We start from the raw sequence: 19,378 nt of genomic DNA, 5'->3' as shown, positions 1-19,378 counted from the left end.
GCGCCAGCACAGGCTCCCTGCTGTGGGGAGTAGGAGGCAGGGAGGAAGGAGGCAAGGCTGAGCTAGAGCTGCAGACCACCTGGGCTGCAGTTTGAGATCCACTGTTCTAGAGCCAGAAGGCCGCAGCATGCTTTCTGCTCTTTGGTTGCCGCTGCATAAAGCTCAAGCAGGTTTCCCAGGAAACAACTCCATTACAGATCCAACATTTACCTCCTGCAAATATTTCTCATTAGCCACTAAAAACCAGCTTCTTCCAGTCATGTTCCTGCCACCGAGCACTTTGCTGGGCCACCGAGGAGCAGGGAGCCGGTTTCCTGGCTGTAGTGAACAGGGTCAGAATGCCTCTCAGCTTGTTTCTTAAGCGCACGAGTCCTTACTGGCCTCTTGTACAGCATAGGCTCCGTTGCCAAAGCAAGGCACTAGACTTGGATCCTGGTGTTACCTGCAGGCGTCTGGGAGGAGGATGAAAGGGTTTGGGAAAGCAACAATATAAAGGCAAAGGGGGGGGGGGGGAGAGTGAGGGGAGGAGAAATCTCCAGGAATGCCTATGGCTCAAAAGTCAACCCGGCCCAACCCAGCAAGATGCCAAGAGCTGAGTGGCATCTCCTGCTGTCAAACCATCCCCAACGTCCAAAAGTAACGTCAGGCTCAGGCAGTTGCTAAGCAACAGGTGACCTCAACATCAGTCTCGCTTAGCAATTTGGGCTCTACAAAAGCAATAAGAAGTGAGCAGGCGTCCTGCCTTTCTGGGTTGTCCAGCCATTATCAGCAATGGCCTGTCCCTGAGGAGCCAGCTCTGCACAGCAGATGTCACACCTGCCAGTGCCCAGGCTGGCTTGGACAGGGTTGCTGTGTGTTTAATTTGCGTCTTTGTGCTGCAGATTTGGTGTATCTTGAGTGATCGTGGAGTCATTTTAAATCCGTGGGCTCTGGCATAAAATCCAGAGGGGAGTTAAAGAACCTTTCTGCCCTTGAATTCTGCTCATGCCAAGGACCCCTTGCCTTCAAACATGAATGGGGGGCAGTTTTTAATCATTCCACATAGGAAAACCTGGTGGACTTTAACACATCTTCATAAAACAAAAGCTCTCCTTTGAGAAAGCAGCACCAAAAGAAGAAGCTATTGGCCCCAGGCTGACAACCAGGGTCTCCTGCCAAAAGCACACAGCACAGGTTAGGACAGAGGCAGGCATAATACAGGCCAGATCTGGCCTGCCAAGCCATTGGATGTGGCCCACCCTGGCAGAAGCAGTGGGGGGCAAGAGACTTTATGCAGTCCCCAGGCTCCAATTGGCATGGGGGTGGGGGAATGTACAAAGTCTCCTCCTCCCCGCTGCTGGAGCGTGTTGTGCACAGAGGGAGCCACTAGGGGTACGTCTAGACTACATGTCTCCGTCGACAGAGCCGTGTAAAATAGTTTATTTGGCATAGTCAAAGAAGTGGGGATTTAAATAATCCCTGCTTCATTAAAATAAAAATGGCTGGCGCGCTGTGCTGACGATCAGCTGACCCAGCACAACATGACAGTCTGGACATGGCGCAGTCAACAAGGGAAGCCTTTGTCAACTGCTCTGGTAAACCTCATTTCATGAGGCGTGTCTTGTCGACCGTGCCACGTCTAGACTGTCGCACTGTGCTGGATCAGCTGATTGTCGGCAGAGCGCGGTGGCCATTTTTATTTTAATGAAGCGGGGATTATTTAAATCCCCGCTTCTTTGACTATGCCGAAAAAACTCTTTTACATGGCTCTGTCGACGGAGCCATGTAGGCTAGACACAGCCTAGCTGTTCAAAACAGCTAGTGGTAGGTGCTGTGTGACCCTGGCAGGGGCTGAGAGTTTTCACATTCCCTCCCCCCTAGGCCCTTCCCAGCTGTGGTGATTGGCCTGGGGGCAGGGGAGTGCAAATGAAGTCTCACCGCCCCTTCCTCCCCCAGGGACACACATGGAGGAAACCCCTGGGGCTGGGGCTGCTGCAGGAGGCAGCCTACCTCAGGGACCCTATTGGGCTGCTGGTCAGCAGCCACCTAAGGGAAGTGACTCCTGGCCAAAGCCTGCCTCCGGCACCTCAGCCCTTCCCACTTCCCAGCTCCCTGCCCCAGGTCATCACCTCTTCCTGCCCTAGGTCACCACCCAAATCTGCTGCACATGGCCCCAGACCCTGTACCCACTGCTATACTCCTCCCCCAGGGCAAAATTCACCCCTGGACCCAGGATTGCCAGATAGTTTCACAAAAAATACTGAACATGGTAGAAAAAAAATTGGTTGAGTGCGAAAAAAAGGGGGGGGGGGGGGGAGATTTTACATGTCCAATATTTTTTTTTTTAACTGATTAGAAGCTGCAAATACCTGGCAACCCTACCTGGACCCTGCACCACAATCCCGCCACAGGTTACAACCCCCTACTTCACCTAAACTCCCTCACAGATCCCACACCCTCTCCTGCACCCCAGACCGCTACCCTGAGCTCCCTTCTGCACCCAACCGCCATCCCAGATCCCACACCCCTCCATAGAGTAGTGTGGCCCTTGATCACCTTCTGAAATCTTAGAGTGGCCCCCTGTGAAAAATGATTGCCCACCCCTGGATTAAGATGACCAAGGAGCTAATCATACCCTCAGTGGGAGCAGCCTTAAGCTGCACTCGAAGGTCTGCTGTGTGTTCAAAGCCAATAGTAACCATAGCACAGGCAGTGCTCTCAGATGGATGCACTTGTAAACACAATCAGCATCGAATCAGAGGGAAGAGGCTGAACAGGCAGGCTTCTGTTAATACAGCACTAAATTCCACTGGCAACAAGCATCTAAGCCATATTTTCCCATGCGTCTTTTTGCACATCCCTCTCACCAATGCATGTGTGCAAATTGGAGAGTTTCTCAGGGAGCCTTGATGTGGGGGTGCTGGTCTGCACTTAAGCACATGGATGCAAGGTGGGTCCAAGTGGTATTATGCATTGGAACAGCTGAGCCCCTAAATATGACACTTTTGTCATTTTGAATTTCCAAGTTATTGCTGCTCTTTCCTCTATCAGGAGGTCCATTCAGCACTGGCCTAAATATGGGCACAACTCTGAGTGAAAGCAAAGGAAGGTCCTGTCTCCTTCCACCAGAGGCTGTTTGCAGAAAATTTAATGGTTTAACAAAGATGCAAAACAACAGTGGAACCAGCTGATAATGAGCTTGGACACAAATGCAAAGCCTGGCGTAGCACAGAACTGGTCAGGGAATTTTTTTTAAAGAATGTTTTTTCCATCAGAACATGCTAATTTGCCAAAGTTGAAACCACTCGTAGGAAATGGCAAGTTCTGCCAAATTTTCCATGTCAAGCAATATTTTAAAATTTGGAGTGTAGGAGTGTTCTGTTTTGACATTTTCAAAACTAAAAGTCCTAGGGTGTGTTTGATTTGCAATGATTTTTTGTTTCTAATTTGAAAACACTTTAACAAGAAACAAAAGTCAAGTCAAAAATTGAAACCAAGATCCAGAAATTATCAAACCAAAACATTTTGATCGACCCAGTTCAATTTTTTTGGCAGGCTTTTCAGTGTGTGATAATTCTGGAGCTTCCGACTTGTCCCCATTCAGGATGGGAATTTTTTTCCTGAACTCTCCAGTTCTCACAGGACAGGAAAATTCCTTTGCACCCAGTTCCACTACTGAGCTTTCTTCTCTTTACACAAGACAATTCAAGGAGACTGCAGGAGGAGACCCAAGTCGCAAATAATCATCTTCACATCAAGATACACAAACCTGCCAGGCTTAGCCACACCCCACTTCCCCATGTTCGACTGGTTTCTGGTGGCTTCTGAAACATGCAACACAGATCACTAGAGGGCTCACAAACTCTACTGGAGTTCTATCCTGATCCTGTACATTGCGCATGGAATGGAATACTTCCATATTCCCCTCCCTGGGCTCTTCGGAGTCATGGAAACTGGAAGCTCCCCAGCAGGGTTGCTCTGTGTACAGCTCCTCTTCAGGAGCATCATGTCACCGTTCTCATTTAGTGGTGAGGGTACTTGTATGGCAGCTATCTACCTTCCACACCGCAGACCTGGCTGCATTTCTGTGGTGTGGTATGTAGTGAACCCTCCAGAGTAAAAGGTGCTACAGAGTCAAAAATACAAGTATACAATAAATACGAATATTCTCCTGTTCACGCCAACATTTATACCATGCAGATAGTTTTTATAATGGATGACTGCACTGAATGATGTTCTGGACCATACCCCTTACCCACTTACTTGGACACACTGTAGAGTTTCCTGATAGCCATACTTGGCACCCAGGATCCAGGACATCTTAAGACCCTAAATTCCCAAACATGCTGGGACAGTGTAGCCAGACATGAACCCCATCTTGGTTTCTGCGCCCCCCCTTCCCCCCAGAAAGCAAGAGAAAGGCAGTCAGCCTTTGATACCCTGTCCCTGACTACCATAAACAGAAACCAGACAGTAAATGGGCTAGCTGACGACCTGGGGCCTCCCGTTGCCCTGATGGCTAGTACCAGTAATTGACACGCCTGCACTGTCCCAGGAAAGGAATCTTCGCCCATCACATACCAGAGGTGCCCATTGTCTGCATTTTCCCAGGTGTGAATTATGCTTTGCACCCTTCGTGGGAAACTTGGCATTCAAAGCCATTTTTCCTAATTGGCCACTTGAAACCAGGAAGAAGCCTACATGACCCAAGGGGTATAAAGAGGGGTTCAGTAGCCCACTCCATTTGAGCTCCAATCATCTACTCCTGCTGGCAGGTATTGATTGTCTCCCGAGGTCTGTGGGATGCCCAACCTCGCCCTACTTCTTCCCGAGGAATTGAGAGAAAGACGCTGGCCACGCCAAGTCTGGAACGCAGGGGTGAGAATATATACCTGCTAGATGTCTATTTTGCATGCATTTAATAAGAGCTCAGAGAACCAAAAGGGTTTCATGGTACCTGTAAGTAACTTATTAGTGTAATTTCTGTCCTGTCCTTTGTAGTGGCTGTGTTATCTGTAACACAGCAGTAGCATTTAACAGCTAAGTTTACCCTGTAACAATAAAATAGTAACTGTTTAAGCTGTGACCTGACTCCTTCAGTTGCTGTAACAGAACCAACCACAATCTTAAAAAGAACTTCAGCCGGTCATAGGAAGAGCTTGGGCGTTTGGATCGTGTCACTCCCAGGTGACAGATCCGTTGGGGCATCTCTCAGTCTTCCCTAGACTGCCCGCTGTGAAAGGATCCTGTATCCTAGCAGCTAAAATCTGAGATGTAATAGGTGCTTCCTATAAACTCAGGGCATCTGTCAGCCTGTTGGCTGCCCTCTGCGACGGGACCCTGGTCCTAGCAGTAAAGTCACAGATGTTAAACCTTTTTCTCGGTCACACACACACACATACACCCTGCCCTGATCGTCGGCTGACAGTTTTACTGAAGTTGTTCATTTCTCAAGGTGCTTAATTACAGAGTAGCACTTTCACATTCAAACGCCAGATGGCACTCGATTTCTTTGAATACTGAGCATCTTCCAAGTAGGCTGCAGAGCAGACCTCTCGTGTCTCTCATTCCAGGAGACAACATGTTTCGTCCTGAATTTAGCCATGTCCTATATAAACCTGCCGCCCATGTTATTACTGGAAGTCATTTCCAGCAGAAGTAATGAATCACTGTACTGTAGTTATAGCAGTGTGGCCTAGTGGACAGATCAGCGGACTAGGGTGGCTGGGTTCTAGTCGCAACTCTCTCCTATTGGCCTAATGGGTGACCTTACAAGTCACTTCATCTCTCTGTGCTGCCATTTACCCACCTGTAAAATGGGATCTCAGTGATACTTGTAAAGCACTTGGGGCAAAACTCCCATTGATATCCCTGAGGCCAGGATTTTGTCCCAGTGCCACCCAGGATGCAACTGGTGAACAACACAGGTGAGGGGAGGAAAGTGAGCATGGAGGTGGGAGGATGAAGCAACACAAATGTCTGCAGCTCCAGTGAGGATTATGGCTGAATTTGCTCACACTGCTTAGCTCCATGCTGCCCAGGGAGAGAGGTTTTCATTTCTCGACATATTGCACTCACTGACCCAACCTCCTCTGTGGCCCAGCTGCAGCCTCCTCCTCCTATGGCACAGCTCCAGTGCAATATCTGTCTGTACAGCCACGGTGGCTGGGAAGGGGAGTGCTGCATCCTAACAAACCTGGGCTGCATGGATCAAGCCTAGCTCTGGTTGGTGCGGTCCCAGGCCAGCTGCCTGTGCCACTGTCCCCACAAAGTGTAACTGTGCTAAGCCAGGAGCCGAGCAGCACGGCTCACCTTGGCTGACTGACAGGCAAGGGGAGGGTGTCAATTACCCAAGTGGGGTGCTAATTGGGAGGAAGTAACCAGCAGCAGCTGGGACTAGCTCAGTAGGTAGGAGAGGCTGCAGCAGCAGCAGGTGGGGGAAGCTAGCTATAAATAGCCCGCAAATAACATACCAGGTCCTGGCCTGAGGAGGGGCTATGATGAAGCAGGGTGGTAGCCAGCTGCTGAGGCTGGAAAAGGTGCTCGGGACCACCCTGTGACTGGGGCAAAGCAGAAGCACCCAGCTCTGGGCTGCCAGTCTATCCAGACCCTTCAGACACTTGCTATGGGCCTGGCCTTAGTCACCAAGCAACTCAGCAAGTTGGTTATTACCTCAAAGAAGAGGGTTGGCTGGTAAGTGCAGCACTGGATGAAAACAGCTCCAGCCGTAAGTTCCCTATAAGCGGTGTGGCCACATGCCTAGGTAGCCCCACGTGGATGCTCAGGGCCCCCATGCAAGGAGGTGGGGCTGCCTCACCTATAGCCTAGTCTCCAACCTGGTGACTGGGGCAGGGGCGGCCTGAACCAGGCACCTCTTCCTCAAACTAAATGCAACTGAGACCAGAGTGGCCCAGCCCCAGAGAAGCCCCCCACCATGGCCAGACCAGCTCAGCCCCGCAGGAGCCCATCTGCCATGGCTGCAGAGGCCCAGGCCTGCACCTGCCCACCACATCTGGAGCAGCCTGGATCCAGAGCCCCCGTGCCCTAGCTGGTTCTGGAGTCTCCCCTTGCACTCCTGCATGCCACTGCCTTTTCAGCCCCACTCCAGAACCCCCACCCCAGACAGTGCCCCCCTTGCAGTCCAATCCTCTGTCCCAGCCCTGAGCCCCTCATCTGCAGAGCCCATCCCTCTCACTGGAGCCCTCATGCTCCTGTGCCCAAATCCTCTGCCCCTGGCCTGAGCCCCACCCTGCACTCAGAACCCCTTGATCCCATCTATGCCCCATGAATGTTTTGTGCACCAATATGAAGGTGATGTGTCCGCACTGGTACACACAACACAATTCATTCTGCTTGGGGTGGGAAAAATTAGAGGGAACACTGCTCCAGACTGAGCCAGTCATGAGAAAGGGCGGGTTTGTCCAAGGAGCCGGTGTCCTGGTGGCCTAGACTGGTGCTGTGCTGCCGGCTGAGCTGGTGACGTGCTTGCTCATGGGTTCCATACGTGCCTGGCACTTCTTGAAGTCCTGTGTGCGGATGGGGGGGGGGTAGCACTTGGAGGCTCCCACGGAGATGTGCAAGGTGCTGTCCATCAGCGTTGCAAGGCAGTCCCTGCCCCAAAGCGTTTCAGATGACAAAGGTGGGGGAAAAGAAGATCTTGTCCCCATTTTACACGTGGGACCTTAGCCATGGAGAGATGTGACATGGCCTGTGCCCCACAGGTAGCCTGTCCCAGAGTCAGGCTCCGAGCCCCCACTCTCCTGATTTCCAGTCTACTGCCTTAACCACACACCAGCCTTCCTCTGCGCTACTCAGAGCACTCAAAGCCTCAGGCACTTGCCACTTCCACCACCCCCGGCAACAGGCAGAACTGGAGGCAACCTCTGTCTGCAGCCGGCCTTCTCCCGCCATCTGCAGCTACATATTGGCACATGCAGTGGGACTGACTCCTCCTCTTCCAAGCTGGTGCTTTACAGAGCAGCATGGGCAGGGGGCTCTGTGCCACCCTGCAGCTACTTTATAATCTCCACTCACCCTAGTCTGATCTATTGTTTTTCACACCCCCTTGTGATCCCACACATAGGAGATGGGGGTGCTGAACATGTCAGTGCACAGCTGCCCAGTGCAAGTGAGAAACTGCACTGAGCATCCACCGAGTGCCAGCTGTATTCTCACAGGATTTCCAAAGTATGGGCTGTGCTCGCTGTGCAGGAGCACCTCAGAGGCTACACAGACAAAAGCGAATTAAGTATCTGGCCTTCACCTCATCAGCTGCCCCCGCAATGCCAAACCCTGCACCTGAACAAATAATTCAGTAGAGATGCTGCCATCAGACAAGTAATAAACCAGCACTGTCTGAACAATGGAAATGACTGGCACAAACTGCATGCCACTTTTTACTGTTAATTCGGTAGGGGTTGGCCTAACACACAGCCACTGTACAGTCACTATCTGGGCTTGCAAAGTGCCACCTCAGCGCTTGTGCTCCTGCTGAGGATCACGGCCCAAAGAAAGAAATGAAACACTAATACAGTACAACACCCGGGATCAAACTCGCCGGTATTCCCAAATCTTTGGCTAAAACTCAGGCCCACTGTGCAGCTGCTGTGGATAGCTCAGACAGCAGGCCGCGTACGGAAGGATTTACCAGGTGCTGTGTATGTAACTTGATTTCCCCAGGATGGATGTGGCTGAAAGGTGATATGTAAGGCCTGGAGTGGAGTAGTGTGGTGCCCTCCATAGTGTAGGTATGATCAGGACCAGTAAGCTGTGCACTTATGTGACTGCTCAGGAGAGATTCAAATCCTGCTCAGCTGATTAGCAGAGCACCCACAGCTAGTTTTTTCTCTACTGGTGGTGCACATTTGCACACAAAACAATTATTCCACACAAGGATGGAAAAAATGAGAGGGAACATTGATCAGAGCCGCTAATGAGGAAGGGTAATGTCCTGCCATAGGCTGATGGGGGGGGGGGGTAGACAGGAAGGTGCAGGGTGAGGTTGGGGCAGTACTGCTACTGGAGGAGGATTGCAAGGACAAGAGACCCCATCACAAGCCCTACCTCTTTTCCCTCCCCAGTCAGGAGAAAGGAAGGCAGGCGAGGCCCCACTGGGGGCTGCTCTAACACCATACGTGGAGGAGACTGTGGCCAACCCTGGCCAAAGGTTGTGAGGCCCAAGGCAGGGCGCTAGGAACGGGGCCCCAGGCCTGGCCGGTGGATGGCGAATACTCAGCAGTGCAGGGCCCCAAAAGCACAGGACCCATGGCATTTGCCTTGCTCACCTTGCCCTAGGGCTGGGCCTGACTCTGGCCCTTCCCTCCCTGTAGAGCAGATGCCAATCGAAGCAGGAGAGCTGGAGGGCCCTTCCCCACTCAGCAGAGAAGCAGCTCCCAGCAGAATCTTGACATAGCTACAACTCATTCTCTTCACCACTGGGACAGCTGCTGGCCAGAGGCTCTGTAGGAGGCAGGGTCCTTTCCCCACAGCTGCTGGAGTGTGGGACTGGGGGTCAGGGCCCAGCTGTTCTTGCCGCCTCCCACGTCCCGACTTGGGAATCACGGCTCAGCAGGCTACTGAGAGGAGAGGGAAGGGTGAGTGTGCTGCTAAGTCCCAGAAGATTAAGGGCCAAAACCTCAGCTCCACTGAAGTAAACAGCGCAACGCTGATTTACACCAGGGGAGGAGCTCATCAAAAGAGCTCATTACTCAGTAAAGCCCAGGCGAGCAGCATTACTTTGGGTTTTCACTGTTGTTACGAGCACCAGTCACTCGGAGCAGAGCCTAAGGGTTACTGTGCTCAGGAGTGACTCGCGCTAACAACAACAACTCGTTCTTGGCTAGAGCGTAAGGAAGGCTCTGGGCACTGGGGAAGGAGCCGAAGGGGGGGCAACAGAAATTCTAGCTAGAGCTGCATTCACAGCTACACTCTGCCCTCTCTTAGACCCGGGAGGTCGATGAGGGATCTTGGAGATAAGGAAGGGCAGGGTGGGCTCTCAGACTCAAAGGTGGGGGCCCCTAGAGGCTCAGGTGCACTATTCCCAGGCTTGCTCCCCTCCCATTTTAACCTTATACTTTAAAAAAAACCCAATCCCGTATCCCCAAACCCTTCTCCATGTCTTCTGAAGAGCCTCGCGCTCTGGCTGTGCCTCCTCAGAGAGGTGGGCTCAGGGGCAGAGGGATGGTTTGAATATTTCATCCCTACCTGAGGTCTCCGGACGTACTCTTGAAACCAGAATACAGCAGCTAAGAGAGAGTAACTTGCTTGCAGGTTGGGGCCTGCATGGAGACTCCACTTGAGAGCAGCTGGTCTACCCACCACAAGGACCGACTGCATCGTGTATGGAACCCCATTGCGGAGAGTTTCAAACATGAACTTTGAAGGGCACTGAAGTGGCAGTAGTCTGAACAGCTAGAGATTGCTCCCCTCCCCTCTCACATCTGAATAAAACAATGTAACCCCATTCGACTCGAGGCCTCTGCTGCTAAGGAGAATGATAGTGTCAGTATATGCCAACATTGCTCCCATCGCTACATGAGTGTCCAACTAGCACATTCTTATGCATATTCTCTTATGCGAATTATCACCTGCCACAGCAAACCTCTCCAATGCTACACTGAAGACCACATCCCCAGGTTATGAGGATCCCTAATTTAGGGGGGGATTTTTGTTGCCGGAGGGCTTGTGAATACAGATTTTGTTGTCAGCAAACTGTTGGCACACACCATTCAGCTTCTTTGGTTACAGGCAGTCTAACCCAGAGCAAGCCTGGAATACAGGCTGCAATGCTGGCCTTCGGTGGGCTTTTCTGGGGAGAGTGTTTGTAAGCTATTTCCAAGGGAATAATTCTGGCCTACAAACATGACATTAGATTCTGTGTTTTGTGGGGAGCTACTATATGGCGCTGCCCCCAGAATATACTGCAAAAAAAGTGTCACGTGCTCTGACATCTGCTAAAAAAGAGAATTATTCATCAATGGTATTGAAACAGTTGGGTACCATATTTTGTGGCTGACAGCTGCTGGAGTTGAAGCCACACTAACAGGGAGTGGGGGAGAGGAGAGGAGACCAAGTTAAGAGTAATAACAATGACCTTAGGTAATAATTTATCATCAAAATATGACTTCCGTAACAGAATGCAGTTCCGAGTAAAAAGAGCATGCACATTTAGATGGATTTCCTTCGCAGGCGGCAGTGTTCCCTGCAGCTGGGGCTGTTGGAAGATAAAGTGCTCCCAGGGGAGGAGAAGCCAGTGGGATCCCTCATGCTGAGGGAGACCTCATCGATTTTGTAAGAAATGGAATTGTAGTAAACGGGATTGGTATGGCAGCTGAGGGTCTCTGGGTGGGAGGGGGCAGGGCTCCCACACAGCCGCGGTCTGTAGCACAAACACGTGCAGAAGGAAGGGACTCTGGCAGTGGAGTTTGAAGAGTGGCGTCTTGGTCTGTCGGCATCTTCCTGCATCAGCGGGATGAGGTTCGTTTGACTTGTCCTGTCTTCTACGGGTAGAAAAATGGCATCTCTGCTCGTACCGTCTTCCTTCGCTTTCTGGTGGATGTTGTTCCTGACTCTCCGCAGGGAGGCTCTCTCTTCCGCATCCCGTCTCTCATCTTCCGAGTTCATAGTCAAAAACCTGAGGACAACTAAGTTTAGGAAAGCACCAATCACCGTCAAACCGACCAAGATGTACATGAAGCTAAAAGCAACGTACGGTGGCTTCTTCTGCAAAGCTTCATTCTTCTGCAGAGCCACGAAGTCCCCAAACCCAATAGTGGTCAGGGTTATGAAGCAATAATAATAGGCATGGAAGAAGGTCCAGCCCTCAAAATAAGAAAAGGCAGCTGCTCCAACGCACAGCGTCCCCATGCAAGACAGGAAGCCAACTAAGACCATGTTTTCCATAGAGACATTAGTCTTCTTCATGCCCAGACACTTCTTTATTTTCTTCAGCAGGAGCCGGACGACGGTGTTCATGCGTTCCCCGAGACTTTGGAACATAATCAGTGTGAGAGGGATGCCAAGGATTGCATAGAACATGCAGAAAACTTTGCCAGCATCAGTGCCTGGGGCAGCATGTCCATAGCCTGCACCAGAAAGAGAGAAAGTCAGCTGTTACTTAAACCCTCAGGAGCAGCAGTGTCAGGCCAAATTCCATTGCTGACAGACAAGTTTCTGTGGGGACTAGAGGCACAGGGGAAGGCAGATTTGTGCACCCATTGTTTGTGCTTACTGAGATTTGGGACGAGGCTCCCGGCGGGTCACCTGTGCTGATCTCTGAATCGCAACAGAATCAATTAAGGATGATGTTTCATTTGCACCTTAAAGATCTAAAGTTACCCCTCTTACATTCCATGATAGCCCCTGGGCTTACACTGAAGTATCTACAGGTAGGATTAGATCAATAGGGTCTGAGTCTCCTCCAGGCTGGTTTCATACTGATTTAATGTGTTGACTTCTATGGATTTTCTTCTGATTTATGCCAGGGGAACAGAAAGGAGAGTCCGATCCTAGGCCCTTTCATTTTCGCTGTTATTTAAATACAAAGGATGCGTCTAGACTGGCAAGATTTTGCGCAAAAGCACATGCTTTTGCACAAAAACTTGCCAGCTGTCTACACTGGCCGCTTGAATTTGCGCAAGAGCACTGACGTTCTAATGTAAGAATTCAGTGCTTCTTGCGCAAATACTTTGACGCTCCCACTCAGGGATAAGCCCTCTTTTGCAAGAATACTTGCGCAAGAGGGCCAGTGTAGACAGGCACCTTAATTTTTTGTGCAATAAAGCCTGATGGCTAAAGTGGCCATCAGAGCTTTCTTGCGCAAAAGCGCGTCTAGATTGGGCACGGATGCTTTTGTGCAAAAGCACTTTTTGCGCAAAAGCATCCGTGCCAACCTAGACACTCTTTTGAGGAAATACTTTTAACAGAAAAACTTTTCCGTTAAAAGTATTTCCGCAAAATCATGCCAGTCTAGACGCAGCCAAAGTGTTTGTTTCATGGAATCATAGAGCTGGAAGAGACCTCAGGAGGTCATCAAGTCCAGCCCCCTGCACAAGGCAGGACCAACCCCAACTAAATCAACCCAGCCAGGGCTTTGTCAAGCCGAGATTTAAAAACCTCCAGGGATGGAGATTCCACCACCTCCCTAGGGAACCCATCCCAGTGCTTCACCATCCTCCTAGGGAAATAGTTTTTCCTAATATCCAACCTAGACCTCCCCCACTGTAACTTGAGACCATTGCTCCTTGTTCTGCCATCTGTCACTACTGTGAACAGCCTTTCTCTTTGGAACCTCCCTTCAGGAAGTTGAAGGCTGCTATCAAATCCCCCCTCACTCTTCTCTTCTGCAGACTAAACAAACCCAAATCACGGAAGCACCATGAGCTGACTCCATCCCTACAGAGCTCAGAGAAGGGTGACCTGCTGCATTGCCCATTCTCACCAATATAGTTTAAAATGTAATTTCCTTGAATTGTTGGGAGGCTTAGAACTGAGGTACTAAGCAAGGAGGTGCATGATAACAGCAAGATAAAGAACAAGATACTCACTAAGGTCATGTTCTTCGGGATTCTGCACACACCTGACCTTTTGTATAAGGTTAATTGAAATTTGTGATCTCTGCTCCAGATGGAGTAAAACTCAAAACAAGAGAATTATACCGTATCCTGCAGTAGCCAGTATAGGGGCAGTAGAATCATTTAAAAAAAAAAACACCCTATATTTGAGAAGGCAATAGGTACAGAAACTTCTTTTGTGGACATGTTTACATTGTAGAATAATAAGAAATAATTTAAGAAGGGTCCGAAGGCAGCTTGTTTCCCTGCACTGATGCACAGATTTTTAAAAAACAATTATTGAAAAATGTCACACTTTTCCAGTTATTTAAACAAGTTAAATGAAGACTATGGGGAAAGTGTTTGTCAAAAGTCATTCTTTTTCTTTCATTTCTTTTTCTCATTCAACACTCTGGTTTGGCTTCCCCTACAGGTGCATAGGGCAGAGCATAGGGAAACTGTCTGATCACAATGATGGATTTATCAGGAGAGGATTTAGTCACTGTCTTTGGTAGATTCTCAAGTGCACGTCCCACTCCTGGAAACTGGATGGGTTGCAATAAAAGGTACTGCATGATTGACTGTGGTAAACTCATGACTGCAATATTCTGAGAGCGCATTTGTTTCCGTGTGTGTGTGTGTGTGTGTGTGTAAAAGCACAGGAACATTAAATGTGTTACAATTACCTCATGTCATTTACTCTGATACAAAGAGACAATCACCTTTTGCAATACACAGAGCGGAATCCGGTGGCAAAGAAAATCTATTAGACCTTTAGCACGTCTGGCATCAATCACCAGGTACTAGGATACAGGAGAATGCTGCGGGAACACCAAGGGATAAATGATGAACTAAAGAAGCATCAAGGGAAAAACAGCCGTTGTTCCCCTGAGCACTCGTAAAAGAAGATGCAACTGAAGCTTTCAAACGGACAAAGGAAATGAGAGGATCATCATCAATCCACCGACTGCTCAAAACTGACAAATATTTTGTTTCGGATCAAATGAAACAAATCTGCTTTTTAGTTTGTTTGGAATTTCAAACAAATCTGGTTTGGGGTTGACTGAAAAAGGTTTTGTTCCTCCTTCTGGACCTGTCAGTGAACTGAAAACATCGCACAGTTCTTCAAGTGACTGTGGATGAAATAGTTTACTGAATAAAGAGTGCTCTGATCTGTCCTGAGAATACAGGCAGGGGTGGCCCTAGACTAGCTGCCAGCAACTGGCACCCTAGGTGAACCATGCAATCAGCGCCCCCACCTCCAAACCCCTCAATGATATTGCACCACCATTTGGCACCCCATTTAACTTGGTGCCCTAGGCGACTGCCTAGTTCGCCTATATGGACGGGCCACCCCTGAATACAGGGGACACCCCTGAACAGTGTCAGACCCTTTCATGCATTTGAATGTGGTCAGCAAGACTCTACAGATACATCTACACTGCAGCTGGGAGCTAGTGCTAGCAGAGCACAAGCTAGCCTACTAAAATAGCAGTATGGACATTGCAGTTTTGCAGAGATTCAGGCTCTCCCATGCAAGCTCAGACCTAGGGGATGGGTGGTTTTGTCAGCTCAAACTGCAACTCGAACCGCAAAATCCATGCTGTTATTTTTAATGCCCTAGCTGTGCCCCATTAGTACAAGTCCATCCTCCTGGGCTGGGAAGCTTGCTCCCAGTGGCAGTGTAAACAACCATACCCTAGAAGAAAACACCGTAAATCCATCACTGTGAGCAGGGAACATGTGTAATCAACTTAGTAAAATACCACTTACAGGGTGATTTTCAATTGCAAAAGGCAATTCAACTAAAATTGACCCCTCTGTAATGCTTAAGCAATTAGCCAAGGGGACTGCCCAATGGAGAAAGGCTGGGATTTAGCTCTCACGGCTACTCTTGCTAGTAAGAATTACAGTTCTGCCAGTGCAAAGGAGCACTGGACTTTTATAGTGAGACTCAAAAGTGTGTGGCTGGCAAGGCTCCCCAAAGTCGGTCTTCTACAATCAAACAGTAGGGCTTTGAGGAGGAGGTATGGCTGGAAACTGGGCCACAGTGGGAGTTTTGTCTCAGGTCAGGGCTTCATGCACTGGATGCCTCCAGGCTGTTCTTGGAGAACTTTCTCAATGGAGCAAATTTAAATCTGTTCACATTTGTACATTCCCATAAAGAGGAATAGGCCTTTTCCTGTCAGGATTCCCATTGCTCCCCCCAACCCTTTTTCTACTACCTGCAATGAAATCATCGGTCTGTGCTTAGTCCCCACAGTCTACTGCCAGGTGACAGTGAGAATAGCCACATTTTGCATGAACATTTTGCTAGTATTCTGCATTTTCACAACTCCTCCTTATCATAGGATCTCAGTGGCTTTGTAAACATTACGGAGCCCTGGACAAAATCCTAGGGCGACAGCTATTACTTTGCTATTTTAGTAGTATTCCCATTTTGCAGCTGGAGAAACTGAGGTCACATGGAGTCAGCAATACAGAAGTGGAATCTATGGATGGTGCATCCCAGACCCTGTTGCTCCTCCTCTGCTTTGGAACCGGTAAACCTGATTTTACAAACCTCTAAAAAGGTGAAAACATTCCTTGGCCAGTTTCCAAAATGAACGTTCCTCTTTGCTCCCTGCAACAATTCAAAGCCTGCCCAGATCCATGAATCATGTCTCGCTGCCTGATGAAGGGTGTGTGGGTGCAGTCAGTGGGGGTGAATTCGGTGCCCACAGAGAGGTAGGGACAGGCAAGGTGAGTTACATATGAGAACTACCTAACATCAGCAGGGAACACCAGGGTAAAGGTGGCTTTCAAGTCTTGTTAGCATAGTATCTGAAGAGAAATGTAAGGACCCCATGGGCAGGCAGTGCAGACAGGGAGAAGTCCGGGCTGTTAAAAAGTCCCGGCTTGTTCCCATGACTGTATGTGAGGGGACTTCCTTATACCAGGGCAAGAAGAAGCCGAGCAGAAGAGTCCTGTTGGAGGGGACAGGGAGAGAAGGAGCCTATTGCTGGAGCCAGGGGGAGGAGGGCCGTGGTGGTGGTGCTAGAAGCTGTAGAGAGCAGACATGGATGCATTTAGATTCCACTGTGACAGCTGCTGTATATTAGGTGTAAGGTTATCGAGAGCACTGTGCTATACTCTACAGGCATGGGGAGGGAGGGCTGGATTGGCGCGCAAGGAGGGGTGGTGGCAGGTGGGGGGTTGCTGGGCACCCATGAAGCGATGGAGAGGCAGGCACCTTGATGTCCATGGAGAGATGGCAGGGGACAGTGCGGTACCGTGGAGGGCCAGGGCAGGGCAGGCAGCGTGATGCCCATGGAGGAGGGTGAAAGCAGGGATTGGGACGGGCACTGGCAGGGGGCTGGCTCGGTGCCCTGGGCAGCTGGGGACGCTTGTTTGGGGGCGGGGGCTCGGTGCCCGTAGGGGAGGGAAGGCAAGACTGCCTGGTGCCCGGGGAAGCCGGGGGAGGGAGGCGAGGTGCCCACGGGGGTCAGGCGCGGCTCGCTGCCCGGGTCAGGCCCGGCCCCGCACTCACCGATGGTGGTGATGACCGTGATGGCGAAGTAGAAGGAGCCGGCGAAGCGCCACTGGCGGCCGGCGCGGTGCGGCTCGGCCTGCAGCACCAGGCGCTCCAGCTCGCGGTAGTCCTCGGCCGAGAAGCGGTACTTCCTGCGCAGCTCGCCCCGCTTCTGCTCCAGCAGCCGCCGCCGGCCGCTCTCCGCCTCCGACTCCAGCGCATCGAAGACGGCGGCGCCCACCAGCAGGTAGGAGAAGATGCAGAGGATCAGCGAGACCGTGCGCAGGTTCTGCCGCTTCATGGCGGGGGCCGGCCCCGGGGGCGCTCAGCCGGGACCCCGCATGGCACCGCGCCGCCGAGCGGCTCCCGCGCCCCCCCGCGCCGGCTTGCTCGGGCCCCGGCCGGCGGGCATCGCCCCCCGCTGCTGGGCGCGGCTCGCGTGGGGCTCGCTTGCCCGGCTGCGGCAGGCACAGTGCCCGGGCAGCCGGTGCCGCCCCCAGCGCGGCGCTGCTGCAGGGGCTGCGAGGCAGCGCGGCCCGGGCTCCTGGAGTCCCCGCCTCCGGGGGGCTGGTCCCGAGACTGCTCCGCCTGCGGCTGCCCCCCCACCCCCTCCGCTCCCTCCGCAGCAGGCAGGCAGCTGGGTGCGCTGCTCGCTGGGGAGGGGGCGTGGGAGGCTTGCGGCTGTTCCCGGCTGGGCGGGGGAGCCTCTTCCCTTCTCGCCCCCCCAGCCTGCGGGGCGCAGGAGGGGCTGGGCTGTCTCCGGCTCCCCCGGCCTCCTGGGTGCAGAGATGCTGGAACTGGGGGTGCCTTGCAGGCGGTTGGGTGGTTCAGTGGCTCAGTGTCCTCACTGTCCAAACTGCCCAAACACAGCCTTGGTGCCCAGGGAGGACTTAGGCAGGGCAGTTTGGGGGGAGGCCAGGGGGTGGCTTGGGGCTGTAGGCTGCTGCCTCTGTTCCTTCCACTGCTGGCGCTGCCCAATCACAACTGGTCCCCCTCTGCCCCAGGTGGCCCCCCACGCCGCCATAGCCTCAGAGATGTGTGGTGGCAACCCTGTCTCCCCATCCCTGCCACAATGAGCCTGCATGGGTTGAAATAATAGCAGCTGCTTCTGCTTTTGGCCCTTTCCTGAGCACAGCCAAAGTGGTTCCAGAGTGACGCGCCTGCCGCTGCACATGGCCTGTCACCAGCCCCACCACACTCCCGCCTGAGGATTACTGTCTCATGGCCTTCACATGTTCACGCCCTTGCTGCACCAGGCAGGGAGAGGCTGGTCTGTAACACAGCTAGGACCCAGGCCGTTTAGGGCAGTGTGGGTCAAAATCAGCTTTTCTCTAGCGTACCCTGAAGCTCATGGATGAGCACGGGAAGAGGGGGGACTCCTCATGGAGCCTTTGGGTCACTCTCACCTACCTTCTAGCTTCATCCAAGCTGGACTGGCTCTAAGTCATTTATTGTAAATGCGACATAAAGCAGGAACTTTTCCTGAGATCATACCTTTTTGGCAGTGCTCCCAGGTTGAAGGAGTGGGTTGGATGCTGACGTGAGTCTGAGAAGCCAAAGCTGCTCTGTTTTGCTTCAGGATGCTTTCAGGTGGAATAGGATTCACCCAAGCTGGGTATGCAATCAAGGAGAAAGCTCGTTGCAGCTAAAGTGCTCTTTGGGGTTGGCTGTGCTGGATGCAGGGAGCAAAAGGGGTGCTGCTTGGGAAGACTCACCAGTAAGGAAGTGCTTCAAAATGAGCGATGACATTCAATCAACCACATTTTAAAAAAATCCTGTTTATTCTGATTTTTCTCACCAGTCCTAGATATCAGATGATCACAACAGCTTCTGTATTGCTTGAAGCAAAAGGAACAGAAAGAGAAAAGGTTACATGTTCCCACCCCACATCAAATATACTCAAAGTCTGCTTTGAATAAGATGCCACAACACAACCTCTCCCTTCCAGCCTTTGTCAGCAGCATCCATCTACCGTAGCCTGGAGGAACCCCACCTCTAGCGGGTCAGAGGGGAGTTAATTCTCTGCCTGTGGCCTTAGACTCAGCCCTCCAACAAATGCCAGTTGTTACAGTGTTGATTTATGTTTGTGATGCTGCATAATTGAATATGACCCTTTATATACTTGATACTGCCACTGTTATACAGTTGTGACACACCTTGTACACAGTGTGAAGCAAAATGAAGGACAATGTAGCACTTTAAAGACTAACAAGATGGTTTATGAGGTGATGAGCTTTCGTGGACCAGACCCACTTCCTCAGATCAAATAGTGGAAGAAAATAGTCACAACCATATATACCAAAGGATACAATTAAAAAAAATGAACACATATGAAAAG

At 51.2% G+C, this 19,378-nt stretch overlaps 1 protein-coding gene across 1 annotated transcript; it reads right to left on the bottom strand.

Annotated features, from left to right (window-relative positions):
- Positions 1 to 11,067: 11,067 nt before the first annotated feature.
- On the bottom strand, positions 11,068 to 17,565 carry KCNK15 (potassium two pore domain channel subfamily K member 15). The gene is made up of 2 exons (XM_075901259.2): positions 17,059 to 17,565; positions 11,068 to 12,062 (listed from the first exon to the last, which is right to left on the bottom strand). Exons 1-2 carry the CDS (start codon positions 17,339 to 17,341, stop codon positions 11,146 to 11,148), a joined length of 1,200 nt encoding a protein of 399 aa, XP_075757374.2. The 5' UTR covers positions 17,342 to 17,565; the 3' UTR covers positions 11,068 to 11,145.
- Between the last annotated feature and the right edge of the window lie 1,813 nt (positions 17,566 to 19,378).

Source organism: Pelodiscus sinensis, chromosome 17 (genome assembly GCF_052426305.1).
Source record: "Pelodiscus sinensis isolate ZL-2025 chromosome 17, ASM5242630v1, whole genome shotgun sequence".
Taxonomy (NCBI): Eukaryota; Metazoa; Chordata; order Testudines; family Trionychidae; genus Pelodiscus; species Pelodiscus sinensis.
This window is presented reverse-complemented; position numbering and strand designations above follow the sequence as displayed.

Bases quoted from the DNA above. Each gene is read 5' to 3' on its own strand.
- KCNK15 (XM_075901259.2), bottom strand. From the start codon at position 17,341: ATGAAGCGGCAGAACCTGCGCACGGTCTCGCTGATCCTCTGCATCTTC. The intron at 12,063-17,058 runs GTGAGTGCGGGG...TTTCTGGTGCAG, and splicing joins CACGGTCATCACCACCATCG to GCTATGGACATGCTGCCCCA.